Source organism: Neomonachus schauinslandi, chromosome 2, assembly GCF_002201575.2.
Source record: "Neomonachus schauinslandi chromosome 2, ASM220157v2, whole genome shotgun sequence".
Taxonomy (NCBI): Eukaryota; Metazoa; Chordata; class Mammalia; order Carnivora; family Phocidae; genus Neomonachus; species Neomonachus schauinslandi.
The window spans coordinates 182,349,830-182,372,846 of NC_058404.1; the positions used below are offsets into that span (position 1 = coordinate 182,349,830).

General features: G+C 39.7%; 3 protein-coding genes across 5 annotated transcripts in view; 2 read left to right on the forward strand and 1 right to left on the reverse strand.

The window, feature by feature from the left end:
* The window catches only part of TBC1D19 (TBC1 domain family member 19), a 158,748-nt gene that overhangs the window by 41,748 nt on the left and 93,983 nt on the right, over window positions 1–23,017 (reverse strand). For both annotated transcript variants that reach the window (XM_021679417.1, XM_044912758.1), the window contains 2 exons: window positions 22,301–22,375; window positions 19,004–19,066 (listed from right to left, as the gene is read on the reverse strand). In XM_021679417.1, the coding sequence (XP_021535092.1) occupies window positions 19,004–19,066; window positions 22,301–22,375 (138 nt within the window). The remainder of the gene's footprint in view (window positions 1–19,003; window positions 19,067–22,300; window positions 22,376–23,017) is intronic.
* Window positions 11,244–11,531, forward strand: LOC110571316 (small ubiquitin-related modifier 2-like). Of its 2 annotated transcripts, XM_021679422.1 has the most exons (2): window positions 11,244–11,397; window positions 11,464–11,531. In XM_021679422.1, the coding sequence occupies exons 1-2, from the start codon at window positions 11,244–11,246 to the stop codon at window positions 11,529–11,531; spliced, it is 222 nt and encodes a 73-aa protein (XP_021535097.1). The 2 variants fall into 2 exon arrangements, with proteins under 2 accessions (XP_021535097.1, XP_021535096.1); XM_021679421.1 differs by having other exon boundaries at window positions 11,244–11,531.
* Window positions 13,357–14,778, forward strand: LOC110571315 (endogenous retrovirus group PABLB member 1 Env polyprotein). The gene has a single exon (XM_021679420.1). It carries the CDS (start codon window positions 13,357–13,359, stop codon window positions 14,776–14,778), a length of 1,422 nt encoding a protein of 473 aa, XP_021535095.1.

The following is a 23,017-nucleotide window of genomic DNA, read 5'->3' on the forward strand; positions in this document are numbered from 1 at the left end:
GTCTTCCTGGCTTCCAACCTATACATTCTTTCTGTATGACTAATCTGAATTCCTGGAACCACCAAGTTTATAGCTACTGAAAACCTGAAAATCCAGTCATTCTTGATTCTTACATCTCTCCCAACGTACGTATTTAGCCAGTCGCCAAAATCTACCTTTGATAGTTGCTCTTCCTTCCTCCCCCCCTTACCTTCCTTCCTCCTTCCAACAGGTATTTATTGAACACATACTACATGGCAGGCACTGTTCAAAATATATTGTATGTCACATGGTAAATGCAATGGAAAAAAATAATGCAGACATGAAGGATGATGCACGCACACATGCACATGTCTACATTGGGAGAAGTTTAAGTTTGCTACTTAAATTAGGACCTAAAAGTGGTCAGGAAATGAGCCTCGGGTAATAAGGCTTTTTGGCAGAACAGCTCCTGGGAGCACATAGGTAAGCCCAGAGTTTAAGGCAGAGGTCCAGAAAATGGGGAGTTGTCATTACATGGATGATATAAAGCTGTGAGAACAGATGAGATCACCAAAGGCAAAGACAGAAAGAAAAAAGAGGTCTGAGGACTTATCCCTGGGGTATTCCAGGATAAGACAGGGAGAGGAGGAAAAACCAGGTGAATGAGAATGCCAGCTAGTAAGACAGAAGGAAACCAAGAAGCACAATATCCCAGAAGATAAGTGAAAGTAAGTGAAAAAAGAGAAGAAGACAAGGAGAGGGGATGATTAACCAGATGAGAAGTGGGAACTAACTGGACTCAGCAATACGAAGTCACTTGTGACTTTAGTGGAACAGTTGGGCAAAAAAAGTAATAAAGAAGGATTCAAGAGAGAATAGGAGGATAGAAATTGAAAACAGTCTCTACAGATTTTTTTTAAAGACTTTGTTTGAGAGAGAGCATGAGCAAAGGCTCCTTGCGTATGACCTGAACCGAAGGCAGACTCATACCTGACTGAGCCACTCAGGCGCCCCAATATCTATGGATTTTTTAAAAGAAGTTTTGCTGAATAAAGGAACAGAGGAATGGTGCTGTAGCTGGACGGAACAGCGATCAAGAAAGATTCTTGTTTCGGGGTGCCTGGGTAGCTCAGTCAGTTAAGCGTCTGACTTCACTGGGCTCAGGTCATGGGCTCAGGTCATGGGCTCAGGTCATGATCCCAGGGTGGCGTTGGCCTCCCTGCTCAGTGGGGAGTCTGCTTCTCCCTCCCCCTCCGCCTCTCCCCCCAGCTCGTGCTCTCGCTCTCTCAAATAAATAAATCTCTAAAAAAAAAGACTTTTATTTCATTTTATTTTGCTTTGTTTTTTGGATGAGAGGAATAACAGCATATTTGTGTACTGAGAGGAGAGATCCAATAGATATGGGAAAATTGACAATAGAAAAACTAACAATTGCACTGCTTTTGAGTACCAAAGTGACATGCGTTTTAGCGTCCAAATGTAGAGACTGATTTTATCATAGATCAAAGCAGGGACAGTTTATCCATAATAAGAGGAAAGGAAAGCGGAGTATATGGCTACAGCACAGGTGGGTGCAGTGCATGTGGTGGTGGGAGTATGTGGGGCTCTCTTCTCAGAGCTTTGACTTTTTTCAAAAACAGGAGTCAAAGCCATTATCTGAAAGAGAAGAGGCGGAGGTCTGAAGAAGACAGGAGGTGCGCAAAGTCATCAAGGAGAACAGATGAATGACTGAACTGGGGAAATGAAGTAGAATTTCTGGGCAGAAATAACTCTTTTGAGGTCATGAATGTAAAGCATACTCAGGTCATGAACTCTTAGTGGTCATGAATGTAAAGCACAGCTAGTTATCATGGTTGCATCTTTTTCTCCAGCCACATACAAAAGCATACTGCTGCCACAGAATTGGTAGAGAATTGTATTTAACCAGGGTTAAGGTTTTGTCTGGTAATTACTATTAGAAAGTGGGAGGAAGGCAAGGGAGTTGAACACGTATTCAAGAGGAAGTGATTATAATGACTGATCATGGTACTGACATTTCTTTGTTTTCTCTTGTCTATTCACACAGACCTTGCTCCCTAGCAGGTGTCCATTAACGCGTTATAACCTGAACCACTGGAGCTGTTCATTGCCATGCTAAGCTAATCTCTCCTTACCAGTCACTGTATGCATGTGGTTCATGTGCATTTTTGTTTTTCCCATTCTCCTCCTAATTCCTTGCCTTTAAGAACCAGACATTTCTTACAACATCTCTGTTCTGAAGTCACCACTAAACTGTACTACTCCTAGAATTTATGTCTACTTTAACTGTATTTGCATGGCACATTACATAGACTTATATCAGAACATTTATCAAATTATAACTATGCATTTGCCTTTCCCCTCATTTTCCACTAAAACGTGAGTTTGATAAAATCCTCTTATGTGGCACCTAACACAGTGCCTGTATCAGAACACACTCAATATAATATGACATGGATACATGAATAAATGATATTTGATTGCCCCTCGGCCTTTCTTAAACTCCATTTAATGGCATTAAAATATCTGTAAGTATGGCATACTCTAATATGTTAGTAGTGTTGAGTATATGCTAGATAAGCCAAGCATAGGATAAAAGATTTGTCACACAACAGAGTGAGTAAGTCCCCATGTCTTCCCTGAATTCTTCCTTATGAATATTTTATATACTTTGGACCACAAGTTAACTTTTATAGGTTGTCATGATGTACTAGAACCCCCAAATGATTAAATTACCCAATTTACTTCTGTGGAATGAGGAGCATCTTCTGTTTGAACACATTTTAAAACTGACAATTTAACATTTTAAACATCACGAAGTATTTTTAAGAATTTCATGCAAAATAAAAACGAACTAAACTTTGGAATACTAAAAAGTTGAACTATCACCCAAAGCACTATTTGTATAATATTCAGTGTTGTTGCCTATAAAATTTAGGTAACTAACATGAGACACTCGGGAGCAGTGCCTGGTGTATCCTTGTAACACAGGCCCAGATTTCCCTTAAAGAGGGATTACTAGACGTCTTCTCATCTATCTATGGACATAGCAATGTCACATGCCATCTAACTTTGTAGTCTAGTCACAAAACTCAATAAATGGGTTAGGACCCAGGGCATGGCCAGAAACATTAAATTTACTCCATTATCATCAACAATTTCCTCACAGAGCAGTTGTGTAGCTAGGCAGTTCTGCCAAAGGAAAGCCTATAATTAATGATTAAAAAAATAATAATAAAACAAACTATGTCTTCTCTCTCTCTCACACACACACATAAATGCACATATATAGGGCGCCTGGGTGGCTCAGTTGGTTAAGCGACTGCCTTCGGCTCAGGTCATGATCCTGGAGTCCCTGGATCGAGTCCCGCATCGGGCTCCCTGCTCGGCGGGGAGCCTGCTTCTCCCTCTGACCCTCCCCCCTCTCATGTGCTCTCTCTCTCTCATTCTCTCTGTCTCAAATAAATAAATAAAATCTTTAAAAAAAAATGCACATATATAAATAATTTTTCCCAGAGAAAAATCAGAATTCAATTTCTGATAATATTGTTTTCAATACATACTATTACATATATTTTTACTACATAAAATGGACTTCTCTCTTCTTTAGTCAGACTAATTGTAAAATAAATCATTAAAAGGTGTGATCATGGAAAGTGTTTCCTTAATAACTATCTGCATAATTCCCAAAGACAAAGCTTATGTATTATAAATATCCTTTTCTTTATTTTATAGGGATAAAGATCTGCATTAAAGCTTATTTAGTATTATTACTGAAGTACTAAAAGTAGCAAAGCCCATGAGATCTAGCTAAAAAAAAAAAATACAGTTGGGACTGAAATATTGATAAGAATGGAAAATAAAGGTTAAAGCACAATCCTACAGTATTACTGTCTGTGATATGAATTAATATCCAATGCTTTACATAAACACCTTAAAACAACTTCAAAACATTTTTCATGTTGTTTTGTCTCCTTAGCTAGAATGTAAGCCCATCAAAGGTAATATAATTTACATATAATATAGAGATCAATAAAGATCAATAAATATTTACTGATGATTACTCTGCTTTTCTCAGAGATATATCCATTGTTCATAAATAATTCTGTTTGTCAGACTTAGTCACTTGTAAGTTTTCCATGTTTATGTGGGAGAGGCAAAAATGAATATCTATCTATATCCCCCCTTAGCCATAGGGAATGTTCCAAGACGTCCAGTGGATGCCTGAAACCACAGATAGTACAGAACCCTATATATATATATATATATTATGCTTTTTCCTACATATACATACCTATGATAAAGTTTAATTTATAAATTAGGCACAATAAGAGATTAAGAACAATAATAATAAAGAAGAACAACTATAACAATACTTTGTAATATAAAATAAGTGGATATAGTCTGTCTCTCATAAAATGTCTTGTACTGTACTCAACTTTCTTCTTTTTGTGAGGATGTGAGATAATGAAATGCCTACGTGATGAGATGAAGTGAAGGGAATGATGTAGGCATGTGATGCAGCCTTAGGCTACTACTGACCTTCAGACTATACACCAGAAGGAGGATCATCTGCTTCTGGACCATGGTTGACTATGGGTAACTGAAACCATGGAAAGCAAAACTATGGATAAGCAGGTACCATTGTACCTTCAAGGGTTAATTCTTATTTCAAGAAATTGTTACCACTCTCATTTCAAACAATACCCTTACTGATTCTGTTCGCTGGAGGAGGCAGATTTGTTACCTGGCAAGTCCCTTTTACCACCACTAAAAAGCTTTTGTAACTGTAATTTGAAATTGACAGTCCTCTTCTCTCCAGTCACCAAAGGGGATGAAATTGTCAACTTTACACTTTCTCTTTACATTTTACCCACACACTGAAGTAGAATAGTCAACATGCTATAAATCATGTCATTACTGATCTTTAGTTGATATTATAATATATATATTCATATATTTAGTGTTTCATGTTCAGGATTGAAATAATTAGCACAGGAGGGACCAAAAAAATTTAACAAGTTAGTTAAAATTTTTGCCAAGCAGTAGATATTTAGTTTGTTTGGTTTCATTTGTTTTATAACTGTAATACTGAGCAACAATAACTGATCTGTTTCCCTTAGGACTGAGTTCACAAAAAGGATCTATCACATCTAGACCTAAACTCGACTTAAGGAAATCTTGAACCCTGTACAATGACAGCCAATAATTCCTAAAATTAAGCCTTTAGATAAAAGAAGAAGGCTTCCTTCTTAACAATGAAAAAAAAAAAAATCAAACCTCATCAATGAAAAAGATTAGCATTTTCATTCAGTATCTACAGCATGGTATGCACTAGGATTAACAATGAGGACCAAAACACTATGGAATTTATATGGGAGAGACAATCATAAAATAATCAAATAAGTCCTAATAAGAGCTATAAATAAAAGGTATGAAAAGTATTACATACTACTTTCAAAGCACATTTCAGATGGCCAAGACCTGGTTGTGTGTGTTTGTGTGGGGGAAATAGGGTGTAGGTCAGGGAAGGTATACATCAGGAAGTGATATTTTAGCTGAGAGCTGAGGGAAAAATAGGGTTTACTTGGGGAAGACACGAGGGTAACAGTCTTTCACATCAAAGGAACTGTAGGTCTGATGGCCCTGAGGTAGAAAGGAACACAGGGAACTTGAGGAGTGAAACAATCAGTGGTTGGAACACACTGGGCCGGAGAGTCAGGACAGAGGTAAGCAATGTGGCTGGGAAGGTGAGCCAGGCATGTAGGGTCATGGAGGCCCCATGAAGGATTTTGGTCTTTTTGGTTTTAATCACACAAGTGGCATGGATCGACTGGTGTTTTTAAAAGAACATTCTGGGCAATCAGATAAGAAAAAGAAGTAAAAGACATCTGAATAGGCAAAAAAGAAACCACCCAAATTGTCTTTATTGATAGATGATACTGAGACAGGGAAACTGAAGGGACCCCAAGAGAAAAAAAAAAATTTTTTTTCCCCTTTGCTTCTGTTCTTGCTAGGACCTGCACCCCTGCCCTACGCATGCCTTAATGTATGTCCTCCTCTTAAGGGACGAAGATTTAATGATTTCTTTGGAGCCTTCCAGCACGACAGATACCATCTAAGGAATGACCAGGTGAGGCCATCATGTGCATATTCCAGACTACTGTCACTGAGCACCTTGACACTAAAACCTTCTGGCTCTAGGGAATAAGTGACTATGACGGACACCTGGACCCTGTCCTTGTTTTGACCAGTTCCTGGATGCCTGAGAAGACACGTGTACCAAACCACAATGTCAATAAAAACCCAGACCCCAAGCACAGGCTCTCTTGTTTCCTTTCTGAGGCTCCCAGACACTATCTGATCTGCTCACTCTCTACTCTTCCAATAAACTCTTCTTTTGCCTCCTGCTGGCTCGAGTTTGATTTCCATCCCGTGTGCAGCCAAGGACCCTCTTGGCTGGTCCTGTGGGACGCCTTCTGGGTCCTCAGACCCAGCTTGCCCGCATCATCTTGGCAACCAAAGGGACCCACAGAGGAACATTGGTATCCCCAGATTGAGTCTGCGAAGCACAACTTGGCTTTCAGGAACTGGTAAGTTCCTCCTCTGGGAAACAGAGCTGGTTTAATGCTGATGTAATTTTTGTCTCTGTGCTTCTCTGTTTTCTTCCTCCATTCTCCAGGGAGGAAGAGAAATTGGGAAAACTGGTCTGTGAACCTGCTCTTCTTACTCCCCATTCTCTCTGTGCTCTGAAACTCTTTTTACTCTGGCTTCCAGACAACTTCAAGGCTGTTAGTTGTCATGAGAGACTGAGTCACTCAGCTCCAAAGAAAAGGGACACTTGTTCCTTCCCGCTGAAAGGTGTTCTGAGGCAACTAAGGACCAAGGGAAGGATCAGAGATGATTTGAGACAGGTGTGGTCCCATAGAAAAACTTCCCCCCAACCATGGTAATTAATTTTTGGCTTACCCAGGGATGCACACAGAAGGACTGATCATCCAGTGCTGTGAGCCCCCATGGTGGTTTTAGACTGCCACTGGGACAAACAGACAGGTAAGTGGGGAAGATAGGCCCCCGGTTGTCCCCATAAGTAGCACATTCGACCTACCACATGCTCTCCCTAGAATAGAGTCTGCACTTCTCTCTCTCTCTCTCTCTCTCTTTTCCACTGCCAAGTGGCTGTCTCCTCACGGCAATTCTGGGACATTGGAATAATGCTGGAGATTGGTGGCCAATCTTGTCGAGGACCAAAACTCTTAGAATAAAGAGTGGTCCTGGTGCCCCCAGTTGCAATGGGTTTTTGGCGTATAGGGATGAGACACACGGCATCTTGTTAGATGAGGGAGAAATGTGGCAAGTTGGAATCTTTTGCACCCTTTTGCTCACTATGCCAGACCCTATCACTCCTCTACACCTATTTCTACCCCTCTGAATTTTTGCCTTTTTGGCCCTTTAAACTGTTCACCCAGTCATTGAGGAATTATATTGTCTGACCATAGTATTCAGCATTAGCAGGCTTCCCTATCCTTAAGAGATTATCTTTCCTTTTAGTTTCTAGGAAACTCCATGACTTTGATCTGATTCATTTGGCCGGGGCCACTGTAGCCAATGACTCTCTCCTCTGCCTTAGATCTCTTGCATTCTGAACAATATCATCCTAGAATCTTTGCCCCAATCTGACTCCTTGCTTATGGTCCTAAATGGGGGCAAGAGTGAGCATTCCCACGGGTTCCCGTTTGTTTGTTATATAATTAGGCACAATTTATGCTGGAGAAGTTGAAAAAGAAGAAGCTAATATTCTATTGTAATGAGGCTTGGCCCCACTATCACTTGGGGAACCAAGAAACCTGGCCTGCAAATGGGAGTTTGAATTACAATACCATTTTACAGCTTGATTTATATTGTAAGAGGGAAGGGAAATGGAATGAAGTGCCTTCTGTGTTACCCTTTAGGGCCCTATATCAGGACCCCAAAGGACAATGTAAAGTTTGCGTGGCCTGAGTTCCTAAATCGGGGAGGCACTTGACATCCTGGAACTGATTTGATGTTTGATCTGACTTGGGGGAAACCTACAGATCTTACTGTTTCATTGCTGCACTGTAGAGGAGGGAATGAGACCATGCATAGTTAAGCCAGTTAATTCGATAAAGTAAGAGAAGAAACTCAAAGAAAGGGTGAAAACCCAGCTCTCTTTGGAGGGTCTCTGATGGAGGCTTTCCAGAAGTATACCAGTACAGACCCCAATTCTCCAGAAGGGCCGTTACTGTTGGCTGTGCATTTTATCCTGCAATCTGCAGCAGGTGTCAGGGGAAAATGACAGAAGGCAACTGGTGGGCCCTGAACTCCTATGAACCAATTGTTGGATATGGCTTTTGCTGTTTTTAATAATAGAGATAGGGCAGAGAAGATGGACATGTTTGTCCAAAATAAATGCCATGCCCCACTTTTGGCCACAGCAATGGGGAACTCACCACTCCAGGATCCCCATATGTAGAAACCTACAAGGCTGGACTCTGGCAAAGCCTGGCTCACAAAAGGCTGGGGGTCCCAATCAATGTGCCTTCAGTAGGACGGACAGCCACTGGAAAAAGGATTGTCCCCACCTCAGAAGGAAGGTGGGTCCAGCCCCAAAAGCTTTGCTGGCCAAAGTTACAGAGGCCTGAAGGGGCCCGAGCTCTCCCTATAGCTCCTCCTGGACATCTCAACATAACCAAGAGCCTCAGGCTATCTCTGATGGGGCAAGTAAGGATACTGAATTTGCATTGGACACAGGAGCCACTTACTCTGTCCTGACTCAGCCTCATGGGCTTCTCCCAGCACTCTTGTACAGTTACTGGAATAGATGGATGGGCACAGGTGAGACAACTGACTTGTCCAGTAGCTTGTGACATGGCCTGTCTCTTGCTTTCACACAGCTTTCTCCTGTTACCTGAATGCCCTACTCCATTACTGGGAGCAACTTACTTGCTAAGCCATAAACATAGGACTGACAGACCCAAATGTAGAGAAAACAAAGTTTATAATGGTAATGGGCCTAGACATGCAAGTGGGAAATAATATTTATGTGCCAGACAGTATACCGTCCCATATTACAATCAGAATAATGCCCAATGTATGGGAAACAGAGGTTCCTGGGAGAGCCAATAATATTTCCTCCATTGTTATCTCCCTAAGACCACGGGTAGAATATTCTTGGAAAAGACCAGAGACCCAAGAAGGTATTCAGCCTCTAATTAAGAAGTTTTTGAAATATGGATTATTAACCCCTTGTAAGTGACCCTGCAATATCCCCATTCTACCAGTGAAGAGCCAAACGGGGAGTACTGCTTTATCCAGGATTTGAGCGCAATGAATGAGGCAGTGATCCCTATTCATCCCACAGTCCCTAACCCTTATGCCATAATGACACAAGTGCCTCCAGATGCAAACTGGTTTATGGTGTTAGACTTAAAGGATGCTTTCTTCTGCATACCGGAACACCCTGACTCCCCATATCCTTTTGCTTTTGAATGGACTGACCCTGATACTTGTGAGATCCCCCAGCTGACCAGGACGGTGCTGTCTCAGGGATTCAGAGACAGCCCATATTTGTTTGGGAATGCTTTAAAAATGGAAGGGGGGGGTTACAACAGATTAATGGAACTTTACTTCAATATGTGGGTGATATATTGATTGCCAGCCCTACAAAAGAGGATTCTGATGAAAATACAACCCTCACCCTTAACTTTTTAGGACAATGGGGATACAGAGTATCTCTGCAGAAAACCCAGACTTCTAAGGAGAAGGTTCAATACCTGGGCTATGTCCTCACTCCAGAGGCACGGACACTGGCCCAGGACAGAAAATCATCCACACTGAATATTTTAGTACCACAAACAATAAGGCAGTTAAGAACCTTCTTAAGCACGCTAGGCTTTTGTTGCATTTGGATTCCAGGGTTTAGCCTTATGGCCAAACTCTTTTATAAAGCATTACAAGGAAGTGATTTAGAACCCCTGGAATGGAATGATGATTGCCATCAAGACTTCAAAGGTATGAAAGAAAAACTGAGCACTGCTCCTGTCTTGGGGCTCCCAAACCTGGAAAAAATCCTTCACCTCATATGTCTGAGAAAGGACAGGAAAAGCCTTGTGTGTCCCAACTCAAAAACTCAAACCTGTTCCTAGCCCAGTAGCTTCTTTCTCCAAACAATTAGATCTGGTAGCAGAAGGATGGCCAGGATGTTTACCAGCAGTGTTGTGACTACCCACCTAGTTGGAGTAGCTAGCATATTTACTCTAGGAAAACATCTGGATGTCATGATCCCACATCAAGTCCAAGGGGTTTTAGAAGTCAAAGGGCACGAATGCTTAACAGGAGAGAGATTACTGAGCTATCAAGCCCTCCTCCTTGATACCCCTGATGTAACTAACCCTTCAGGTGTGTGGAGGCTTAAACCCAGCTCCTCTATTACCTGATGAAGGCAAGCAGGAGCTTCTAATCCACTCCTGTGTGGACACTGAAAAATAAGTGTATTCAAGGAGGTCCGATTTAAAGGACAAACCTTTGCCCAATCCAGAGGCCGAATGGTTTACAGACGGAAGTAGCTTTATGCATGAGGGAACCAGAAAAATCGGATATGCTATTGTCAGCCTACAGGAGGTAACTGAGGCACAAGCTTTCCCTCCCCATACTTCAGCACAAAGGGCCGAACTGATTGCTTTAACCTGAGCACTACAACTAGGTAAAGGGTTAAAGTTAAATATATATCCTGATTCTAAATATGGCTTCTTAATATTTCATGCCCATGCAGCCATCTGGAAAGGGGTACTATCAAATTCAAAAAGCTCCCCTATGAAACATAAAGGGAAAATTTTAACATTACTAGAGGCTGTACAGCTTCCTTGGGAGGAGCCAGTTGTACATTGTAAAGGACACCAAAGAGACCAAACAATAAGGAGTAAAGGAAACGATTTTGCGGATAGAATAGCAAAAGGGACAGCAAGGAAGAAAGAGCTTGCTATACAGGTTTTAGCTTCCAGAAGGTCCTCTGCAAGAAAGAAGCCCAAACTATACTCCCTCTGAGGCTCAATGGGCCTTACAAAAGGGATCTGAAATCGATTGGGATGGTATATATTAAATAACAAATATGTACTCCCCAAGGCATTGCAATGGAAAATAACTGAGCCTTCTTCTGCCACTCCTGGGGCTGCTTGTGTGCTCGCTCGCTGTGGACCTGGCACCTCTTTGGTGAAGCGGCAGCTGAGGAGACTCCAGTGCTCGCCATGGCTGAGGAAAAGCCCAAGGAAGAAGTCACGACTGAGAACAACAATCATATTCATTTGAAGGTGGCGGGGCAGGATGGTTCTCTGGTGTACTTTAAGATTAAGAGGCATACACTACTTAGTAAACTGATGAAAGCCTACTGTGAACGACAGGGTCTGTCCATGACGCAGGTCAGGTTCCGATTTGACGGGCACCCGATCAAGGAAACAGACACGCCAGCGCTGCTGGAGATGCAGGATGAAGATATAATTGATGTGTTCCAGCAGCAGACAGGAGGCGTCTACTAGAAAGGGAACTCGCTACTTTCCTCCAGGACTCTGTTCCTCCAGATCAAGAAGACATTCTCAGGTAGAAAGCCACAATCTGGTCCCACCACACCCTGACTACTGCAGTATAGTTTTCTCTGGTCTTTCATTTTCCCCTCCCCCCTTCCCTTGTCTTTTATTTTCCCCTCCCCCCTTCCCTTGGTGGACATAAAGTAACTATATATGTGCACAAGCACAATTGCCCATTTTTTTTTTTTAACTAAATGGCCAATGGTATGTTTTGATTGACATCAAATGGAGATGGGATAGGGGAAAATACTGGTTCTGTGAGAATATCCCCTCTTTCCATTTGTGGCATGCTCAGTCAGCTCTTACCTTTATATTCCAGCAAGTTGTTTTGCTTTCACGGTTTAACAAAAAAAGAACAACATAAAATCTTTGCATACCTTGTTTGACTGGAGAATTTTAATGTTTTTCATTTATCATTGTAAAACCAAGGACAATTTTATAACTTTTTTGTATGTAGCTGTTACATGTAAGACGATCTGTCTTTAAGTGGGGATAAATTACTCTAAAAGAAATGAATCCTAGATTGTTTTCAAGTGTCTTGTTGTTTAAATAAACTTCTTGTTTAAAATGAAAAAAAAAAAAAAAAGAAAATAATTAAGCAAATACATTACTCCACTCACTTTGGTAGAGACACTATGGAAAATCTATTGCCCCAAGTATTCAGAGGAAAGAATCTAGCCAAAACTCTAAGAGAAGTTACCAGGGCATATGAGATTTGTGTCAGAAATGACCCAGGGTCCCATCCTATGCCTCCCCTCTTAATTAAGCCAGTTCAATATAGAGGCACTTACCATGGGGAAGACTGGCCAACTGACTTCACTCAAATGCCACCCTCTCTGGGATAGAAGTATCTGCTGGTTTATGTGGATACATTGACAGGGTAGGTAGAGGCCTTCCCTATTAGAACAGACAGGGCTTTAGAGGTTTCTAAGATCTTATTAAAGGAAGTCATACCTAGGTTTGGACTTCTCTGGAGTCTGCAAAGTGATAATGGACCCTCTTTCGCTGCTAAAATAACACAATTATCAGGGACCCTAGGGATCTGCTATCAACTTCATCTCTCATGGAGGCCTCAATCTTCAGGAAAAGTGGACAAAATGAACCACATCTTTAAACGAACTTTGGCAAAACTCTGTCGAGAAACTCATGAAACACGGTATAAGCTGTTGCTGATTGCTTTACTCAGAATAAGAGTAGCTCCAAAGGGGAGTCTTAAATTGAACCCCTTTGAAATGACATATGGAAACTATGACCTTTTCTCACTCCAACTTTATGGTTTGCTGAGGAAACCAATCAAATTTTAAAATACATTCCTAGTCTGGGTAAAGCACTAGTCTCTCCAAAAGTATGGAAATAAAGTACTTCCAAACCCCACTGAAGACAAGCAGTCTGTGCCAATGCCACCAGGGAGCAAGAGACCATTAAAAACATGGAAAAGGGGATCACCAGAAGATCAGCTTGAACCAAGGTGGGAAAGGGCCCTATCAGCTTTTACTCAGCACCCCCACAGCAGTAAGACTTAAAGGTCTCTTGAGCTGGGTTCACTTGTCCAGAATCAAACCTATCTCTCCTGAGTCTCTGCAGGAGCCAACTTTGATACCACCTCCAAGGGAAGAAGGGGACACATATGCCTGCGAGCCTGTCAACGAATTAAACCTATCTTTTCAAGAAAATACCTGCTGCAGTGTCTACCTGGAGCTCCCAGCATCCACCCATGCCTGCGAACCTGAGGAAAAGACTAAAGTTGCTGCTCTGAAGGACCAATAAGTAAGGCTCGATGGCGCTTTTAAAATCTTTCACTTTTCTAAATTTGCTCTTTACTTACCTATCTCTAGGACAAGCTACTGGCCCCAATTTATTTTTGCAATGGGCTCAACACTACGCTGACAGTTTACAGAAAAGTTCCTGCTGGATTTGTGGCCTCCTCCCTTTATCCAGCACCTCAGGCCTCCCGTGGTGGGTTTCTCCTTTACAAGGCACAGACTGGCATTACTTACACCAATATGTAAAAGATATGGTTTTCCAGCCAAATACAAGCATATATAGGGACATCTCTATCACTAACGGCAATGTTTCTTGTTGGCCTATGGTAAATATTACCTGGAATTCTCCAGGCCATAAAAGACCTTTTTCCTACCCCCAGACTGCCAAAATCATGACTGAATATGCCAACTCTAAGACTGAAAATAAGAAAGCATTGTGGGGAACAACTAAGCCTAATAATATGAGATATACCGAGGATGGTTATTTTCAAGTATGGGATGAATTTATGTGGCTTACTCCTACCATAGGCCAATTAAACCAGAAAGCTCTTTTATGTTGGGAGCAAAGAAATCATACCTATGATGCCTGGCCTAATAGCACCCGTGAATTAGGATGGCTCTCCCGAGGAGCTTGTACCCATATCATTGTTTTACAATCAACTGACTGGTTTGCTACTGATTGGATAAGACGACCAGGCATCAGATGGTTAGCACCCAATGGAACTCAATGGCTATGTGGCACAAATTTGTGGCCTTGGCTACCCCCTGGATGGATAGGGCGTTGTACCCTGGGTTTTCCCTGGATACAAGGGAGATTGCGTAAAAAATTATCTATGCCTGCAAATTATCCCCACCTACTCCATCGCTGGACACGGTCAGTCTTCCACTGGTATGATCACCTGTTAGGTATTTTCCTGCCCCAACTGGGAATAGAAGACATAATCTGGCACATAGAGGCCCTCACAAACTATACCAAACACGCCCTTAATGATACTATGCATGCACTCAGCCTGTTAAATTCTGAAGTTGCATTAATGAGAAAGGCTGTATTACAAAATAGGATGGCCTTAGACATAATAACAGCAGCTCAAGGAGGAACCTGTGCTATCATTAAGACTGAATGTTGTGTATATATCCCAGATAACTCAGCTAATGTATCTAAACTTTTATCAGACATGCACAACCAAATTGAAGCAATGTCTGACTCCTCTAGTTCCCTCAATGATTGGATTTATTCCTGGTTTAGTGGAAATGGATGGTCTTGGTGGAAAAAACTTCTTTTACTAGTAGTAGCAATAGTTCTGCTAGGGCTTTTTCTTTGCTGTGGGAGCTATTGTTGTTGCATGTTCTGCATAAATATGTCAGAAAAATTATCAGAACGGATATTCTCTAGGAGGCGTTCTATTTTAATGATGAGGCCTCATGAACATCTTTGACAATCTACAAGTAGGGGCCCTTCATTTAATTGGGATTTTTATGCGTTCCAATAGGCAGGGTCTACAATCCCTTTCAGCCTGAAGAAGCTACAGAAGATGAGACCTTCGCCCTTCAACACCCCTTAAGAATACGAGAATGAAAATCCCATAGCAGGGAATGAGACAGGGAAATCGAAGGGGACCCCATGAGAAAAAAAAAAAAAAGGTTTGGCTTTTTTTTTTCCCCCTTTGTTTCTTTTTCTGGCTTCTATTCTTGCTAGGACCTGCACCCCTGCCCTACACATAACTTAATGTATGTCCTCCTCATAAGGGATGAGGAGTTAATGATTTCTTTGGAGTCTTCTAGCACAACAGATACCATCTAAGGAATGACCAGGTGAGGCCATTATGTGCACACTATAGACCACTGTCACTAAACACCTTGATGCCAAGACCCCCGGGCTCCAGGGAATAAGTGACTTATGATGGACACCTGGACCCTGTCTTCATTCTGATCGGTTCCTGGATGCCTGAGAAGACACATGCACCAGACCACAATCATCAATAAAAACCTCAGACCCTAAGCAAAGACTCCCTCTTTTCCTTTCTGAGTCACCCAGATACTCCATCTGTATCTGCTCTCTATACCTTCAATAAACTCTGCTTTCACCTCCTGCTGCCTCATGTTTGACTTCCATCCTGTGTGAAGCCAAGGACCCTCTAGGCTGGTCCAGTGGGACCCCCTCTGAGTCCTCAGACCCGACCTACCTGCATCAATATGAACTTATATACATAAAAATCCTAAAGACTCCACCAAAAAGCTGCTAGAACTAACTAATCAACCAATTCAGTAAAGTTGCAGGATGTAAAACCAACATCAGAAAACAGTTGCATTTCTTTTTTTTTTAAAGATATTTATTTATTTGAGAGACAGAGAGAGAGCATGAGAGAGTGGCAGAGGGAGGGGGAAAAGCAGACTCCCCGCTGAACAGGGAGCCCAACACAGGGCTCAATCCCAGGACCCTGAGATCATGACCTGAGCTGAAGGCAGACACTTAACTGACTGAGCCACCCAGGCGCCCAACAGTTGCATTTCTATACATTAATAACAAAACAGCTTAAAAAAAAACACCCAATAATTCCATCTCACAATAACATCCAAAAGAATAAGATACTAAGGAATAAATTTACCCAAGGAGGTGAACGATCTACACTGATAAGTATAAGACTTTGATGAAAGAAACTGAAGAAGACACAAATGGAAAAAAATCCCCGTGTTCATGGATCAGAAGAAATAACATTGTTGAAATGTTGATATTACCAAAAGCCATCTACAGATTCAATGCAATCCCTATCAAAATTCCAATGGCATTTTTCACAGAAACAGAAAAACCGATCCTAAAACTTGTATAAACACATGAAGGACCCTGAATAGCTACAGCAGTCTTGAGAAAGAACAACAAAGTGGAGGCATTACACTTCCTGATTTCAAAGTACACTTCAAAGCTACAGTAATCAAAACCTTATGGTACTGGCATAAAAACAGACACAAGAGATCAATGGAACAGAATCAAGAGCACAGAAATAAACCCCTGCATATATAGTCAACTCATATTTGACAAGGGAGCCAGGAATACTCAATGCAGAAAGGATAGTACGTCAATAAATGGTGCAGGGAAAACAGGATATTCACATACAGAAGAGTGGAATTAGACCCCTATTTCACATCGCTCACAAAAGTAAACTTAAAATGGATTAAAGACTTAAATTTAAGACCTGATCCATAAAACTCCTAGAAGAAAACATCAAGAAAATTTCCTTGACATTGGTCTTGGCAGTGATTTCTTGGATATGATGCCAAAAGCACAAGGAACAAAAGCAAAAATAAATGAGACTCCATCAAGCATGAGTCTGCTTATTTGTTTGCTGACTTGGTTGAAATATTTTACAGAGGTTCCTTTCTCTCACAGTGTGAAGCCTCTGATGTGTGTCAGAGGATGCAGCCTTGCGGGTACAGTCACTCCTCGATGACACAAGTTTTAGCAGGGCTCTCTGTAATCATCTCTCTCTCTGACCTCTCTGCTAAGCTTTCTGCACCCCCCCCCCCCCTTTTCACAACCAGACGTTCAGCTCCACTAACTGCCAGGTGATTGCTCTACTGTTTTCAACAACATTCTCAGGTATAAATTGTACCACAGTCGGATACAATCAAATTTTGAATCCTTCACAGAGGTCATTTTTGAGGCCAGTCTTTGAAATTTGTTACTACCCAGGCAAGGCTCTTCCCAGCTGTCTCCTTCTCTGGTCTCTCTGGTAAACTAGGTGGCTTGTAGTTTTAGCTCGTTACTCTCATGAAGCTAATTGTCTCCTCTTAATTGCCTATCATTAAAATCTCCATTGTTTTAGAGAAGCCCATTAAACTTGAACTTCCCACATTCCATTTAAAGTCCGTTCTTTGTGGACAGCTTCATTGGTCGCTTTTCTTATGTCCCTGGACAAAATCTCTGAGTCGCTGCTCTGGAGCTAGGAGTAGGACTATGGCCCACTTCTGATTTCTGAGGACATTGGTTGGGGACAGTAAACTTCTGGTGTTCTCAGCTTGCCTCCCCCAGTGAGGAACTGCCACCCTATGAGCAAACTGGGGTGAGGGAAGTGGGGACCCAGTATTCTCAGCCTATTGAGAGCAGGTAGAGCATTTGGGGCAGAGGCCTACCCTATGAGTGGAGGGCAGGTGGAAGAAGGGAGCTTCTGGCTTGGCAGCAATATTCTGGAATTTAGCATCTGCAACAAAGAGCTAAAGGATATGAGAAATACTGGCTACCTACACCTTCTATAGAGCTAGTGTAGCCCTTGACTGGAAGTTAAAGGGAAAGGGAACCCCATCTTCTTGGTCACACCCAGATGAACTGAAGCTTCTGTCTTGTTGATCTCGGGGTGAGGGGAAGGAGAGAGTGTGTCTTGGCTCAAGTGCCACAGACTGTTCTTAGGGGATTTAGTAGCTTCTCTTGAATAATTTTTTTTTTTTTTCTGATTTGATGTATGACCTTAGGACCATTTTCAGATACTTAAAGTATTTTTGTTTTTAAAATAATTTTTCACCAGTTTTTTGCTGGGGATGGTTCCATGCTACCATTCCAAAAGTGCTAATATCCACTCAATTTTCTTAAGTTTAGAGGTCATCAGTAAAATAACATTAATATATAAATGAAATGTTAACTTTACCCATATATTCAGAATTTTACTGATTACTAACAATTAGACACTGGGGTATATATACTGGTGACATAAGTAAATAAACTTTCAGATTTTTGTATTTTCTAAATTTTAATTAATAACTGACTTTACATTAAAAATGGAATTTTAAATCCTTACTATTTTTTAAAATAAAAAATTAATCACATATGTGAAATCATTAAAATCCTCTTAAATTTGTTTCTAGGGTTATTTCAAATTTAATTTTATCAATAAAGTCTTTGGATTTCAGTGCTTTGAATGAATAATTAAACTTTGAGAGATTCTTTTTTAACTCTTTTTCTTAAACAGATGCATACTACTACCACTATTACCAACAGAAATCTGTTAATCCAAACAACTGGAACTGATTTCTATTTACTCAAGCTGAAATTACTACGTGGAAAGTAGATATTTTCACCAGGACATTTATATTGACACTCAAAATAAAATTATTAATATATATGTGTGATCTTTTAAAAAAGAATATCATCTAGGCAATTCTATATAAATTACACATTTTCTATTTATGATAAGATGTTTTAATTTTAGTAGATACAAAAAAGACTTAGGTAAGGACCCAAACATCTACAACATCAGCATATGAGATGATCAAAGAATAATCAAGACACCTCAAACTGATTTCAAAACATTTAATTATTTATTCAATACTTTTAATAGAAAAGTGTCATGTAAAATGCTTTTTCTAAACATCTTGGGATGGCTTAAGTATGTATTTAACACCCAATTTAAGAATCCGTGCCTATACCTCTCCTAGTCATAGCAAATATGACCAAAAGAAACAGTCCAAACACTCATTTGAGAACTCTTATTCTCCCACCCAATTCCACCTAAGAACAAAAGTTAACCTTATTCTAAACTTAGAATATTTGATAAAAAACAAACATGGTTTAGATTTCAGGAGGATTCAGTTAAAAACAGAGATATCTCCTAAAGTATGATGAATTAGAGCACTTAAAACAAGAACATTATATGTTTTGATTTTTCAACTTACCTGATATAAATAATCTTCAAATACAAAATAATAATCATCATTGCTTGCTGTCAACTTCACATCCTATAATTAAAGGTAGAGAGTACTGAAAAGAACCTAAAGGAATATGTCTATAGTACTACGACATAAATGCATTATTTAGAAATAACACTGTAATGATTTTACTTATGTATGATTAGAAATGTCTCAATTAGATTTCATCACTGCTATAAATTTACTTGACTAATAATATATATACATTACTGGACCTCAAATTGCCCACAACTTTTTAGGTTCTGTTAGTAATTCCTTATTATTTATTTTAATTTTTATCTTCTTTTAATCTAATATTTAAGTGTTTTAAAGTTGGAAAAGCAGATGCAATCATAAGATCCAGAAGAAACCATAGCAAGCTGGCCCCAAATTACTGTTCCAAAATCATCCTCTACTGTTCAAGTTCACATTCTTGCCATTCCCTTGAAATACCAAACATCTTCCACACCATTGTGATTATTCATTTGCAAGTCATTGCATATTACCCCACAAACAACTGTTTATCTTCAAGAAGTCTACAATCTCACCACAGAAATATGGGAACAATTATAAAGAAATATTAAAGAAATCCAAGATAATATTGCTCAATCTACGAATTTCAACCAGGCCGTTGAGTATAGTAGCAATCAAGGGAGGATGAAATGAATTATGGATGATTCTGGAGGTAGTGAATATGTGCTAAGTCTAGAAAAACTTAAAGACACAAATTAAGAGAAAAGAAAGGGGTCAGTCTTCCAAGTCAGAAGACAATATGGGTAGAAGCAGAGATCGTGCATTCTCAATAGAGATGGTATTACCTCTAAGGGGGTGAGAATTAGTTCTCCAAGGCCAAAAAATTTCACATATTACAATGGTTTATAGGCCCCCAAATCTTACTCTTTGGTATTTAATTTTTTTATGTTAGAGAAAAATTAATTTTTCTCTTTAGGGAGCTAATAATGAAGAAAAGGTTGAGAAACACTGGTATAAACTGTCAGGTCATAGTAAGTGGTACAAAACTGTAGAAAGTGTGGATACAAGGCAACTTTGTGGGAAAAAAATACAGTCTAGAGAAAACAAAAATTATTGAATAATTTGGCTTAGGGAGGGTTTGGTGATGTTCTAAATTTAGTATTGCCTTGTTCCATCCATTCCTTCAACCACTAACATAATTTTACTTTATTTTCAGTTAAATTAAAAATTAGTCTTTGCCATAGGGAGCTGTAATGAAACTTCAAATAATTTTTTTAAATGCCCATTCTCTCCAAAGCTGACTTTAATAACATTTGGAGTTGCTCCAAAAAGATCAGCGAAGCTCAACACACACAAATCAGGAACAACCAGAGACAGATACCTTCCTAAAAATATTCAAGCTGTGGACTGTCAGGATTGATTTTACTAAAACTTACATTTAATTTTTCAGATACAAACTGTTTACCTCTTCCTTTACTGATTCAAACTGAAATTCATCTTGGCAGCAAAGAGAATTCTCATGCTAGCCCTCCCTGACTTTCTGAACTTCCCTTGTGAGTCTTCTTCATTTGAATAGAAAAATGGTTGAAAGGCATGAAAGCTCAAAAGATCTCTTAACGCTAGTGCTAAAATAATCCCCTGAGCACAACTGTTTGACCTCAGTTAACAATAGTACCTGTGATCCAAACCTATGTAAAACTTCTGAGAGAGTCAAGACTTTGATTCCTGTAGTGAATAGTGATTTAAAAAGTATGGTTGTGAAGTTATCTACATTCAAATCTTGACTTTGCTACTTAATATGTGAATTTAACTAATTTCTCTAATCTTTCTTTACTTCAGTTCCCTCATCTGTAAAATGGTAAAACAATAGTACTTCCTATTTTGCTATAACACATGTCAATACGTGGCTGGGGGGTAAGGGAACGATATCTGTTATAACATGGAAATTGTGTTGGTTCACATGCAACTTTTCTTTTAATAGGGGTGCCAAAATGGCAAGAGTAGAATTACAACCTTCAGCAAGAAAGGAAAAATGCCTTCAGCTCAGCTGCTGCACAGGCATGAGCCCTTATAATTGCATTTCAAGAAAATTAAAAACAAATGACCATATGAGGAGCTCCCTCTCCAGACAGGCACACCCCTGGCCCACACAACTCCTAGGTTCTTCCTCTTGTGCCCACCTTAACAGCAGCCCCAGGGGCCCAGTGTTACCACTCCCACCTGAATTCTGTTAGCATTTCTACTTCATTATATTTGTACATTTTTAATAGCTCCTGCAGGAGCAGCCTGCCGGCTGTCCAATTCATCTTCCAAACTATCAATAATTGTTTTTGTTCGTGCTCCGGTTACAAAGTTGCAAAAGCTACCCCAACACTATTTTTCCCATAAGCTCTATTATCTTTAATGTATGATTTTACTGAATGTAAGGCTTTTTCCCAGGAAAAAAAAAAGGTGCATTTATCTATAAATGATACCTAAATGCTGGTATCTGATACTCTTAAGGTAGTTTTCAGGATTAAGGACAATCTATGTGAAGAGTTTGGAACACTGTATGGCACATGGTAGACAGTCATTAAATGCCAGGTGTTGTTGTTATTAACCTTGGTCACGTTCCACCCATAAAAATCTTCAGGTCCTCAACCTGTAATTTTCTCTCTCCCATTTCTGAGGCCTGAAATAATATGCCCTTCTTCTCTATCTTACAAGTCCTAAATTAAAAATCCAAGTCTTTTGAATAGCCCAATTATTAATCCAGAATCAGGCATATCCTATATCATGCTTATACTATCTACATCTCAACTCCCAACTCAATATCAGATGCCTGGAGACAAAAACTCAACGTATCCCTATCATAAACCTTGAGATGTGCTTGACCAGATGTCTAAAACTAAAAAAAATTAAAAATAAAAATGAATTCAATACAAGAGAATAAGCAAGTAGGCCCTAAAGAATCATGAGATAAATAAGATAAAAATATTAGTCTGATTTTGACTCTCAAAAATATAGTATGATTTTTCTTTCAGTTGCATTTTTATTCGGTTTGTGTGGAAATGTTTATCATTCTTTTAATCAAAAATGGGAGTATCAGGAAAGAATCATGAGGACAGCTTCAAAGGGAAGGAGGATAATATTGACTGGAGACTACAAATTTTGAAAATGAACCTTACCTTTACAAGTACAAAGATCACTTACAATTATTTTTCAAGGTTAACATGTATTATCATACAAAGCACAGGTCCTGTATGTTAAAGACTCACAATAATTGTTTAACGATATTACTGAAATGAAAAAACTATGTACACCTTCACTTACTTTATAGATTAGACTGTCCACCAAAAGGTCATGCTGTATCACATTGGTCTTAAGCTGCTCATAATATAAGATATCCTAGATTTAAAAGTAAAACAAGCAAACAAAATTAAAGGTCAATCAGATTTATAAAGTCAGCCTCAAATTTTAATAAATAATAATCATTAATACTATCATAAACACCAAGAGGACTTCATTTTATTCACTTCTATATTCTCCATGCCTGGCCAATAGTAGATACTCAATAAACATACCTAATCCCATCATGTAGGATAAGATCTGGGCACCTGGTGGGTATTCAATCAACGTTTGCTAAACTGATTAACCATTATTTAACTTTAATAGCAAATACAATAATATTTATTAATTATTAGATGCCAGAAACTGTTTTATTAACCCATACATGGGTTAACTCATTTAATCCCATACCAACAAAATAAAATAGCTCAGTGATTATTATTCCCAATTATATTTGAGAAACAGATCCAGAGAAAAAAGCAACTTGCTGTCCAAGGCCACAAAGGTAGTAAGATTCGATCCCAGGAAACCAGGCCCTAGAACCTACACAAAAACCCAGAAGGTTTTTTGCTTTTCTAATATCTAAATTATTATAAAATAAAAAGGTTAAAGATCCTAAATCATCCCAGCTAGTAAAAGCAATCACATAGTGGCACGAGCCAAGCTACTCATGCTGTTTGACAAAGTCCAAGTATGGGGGAC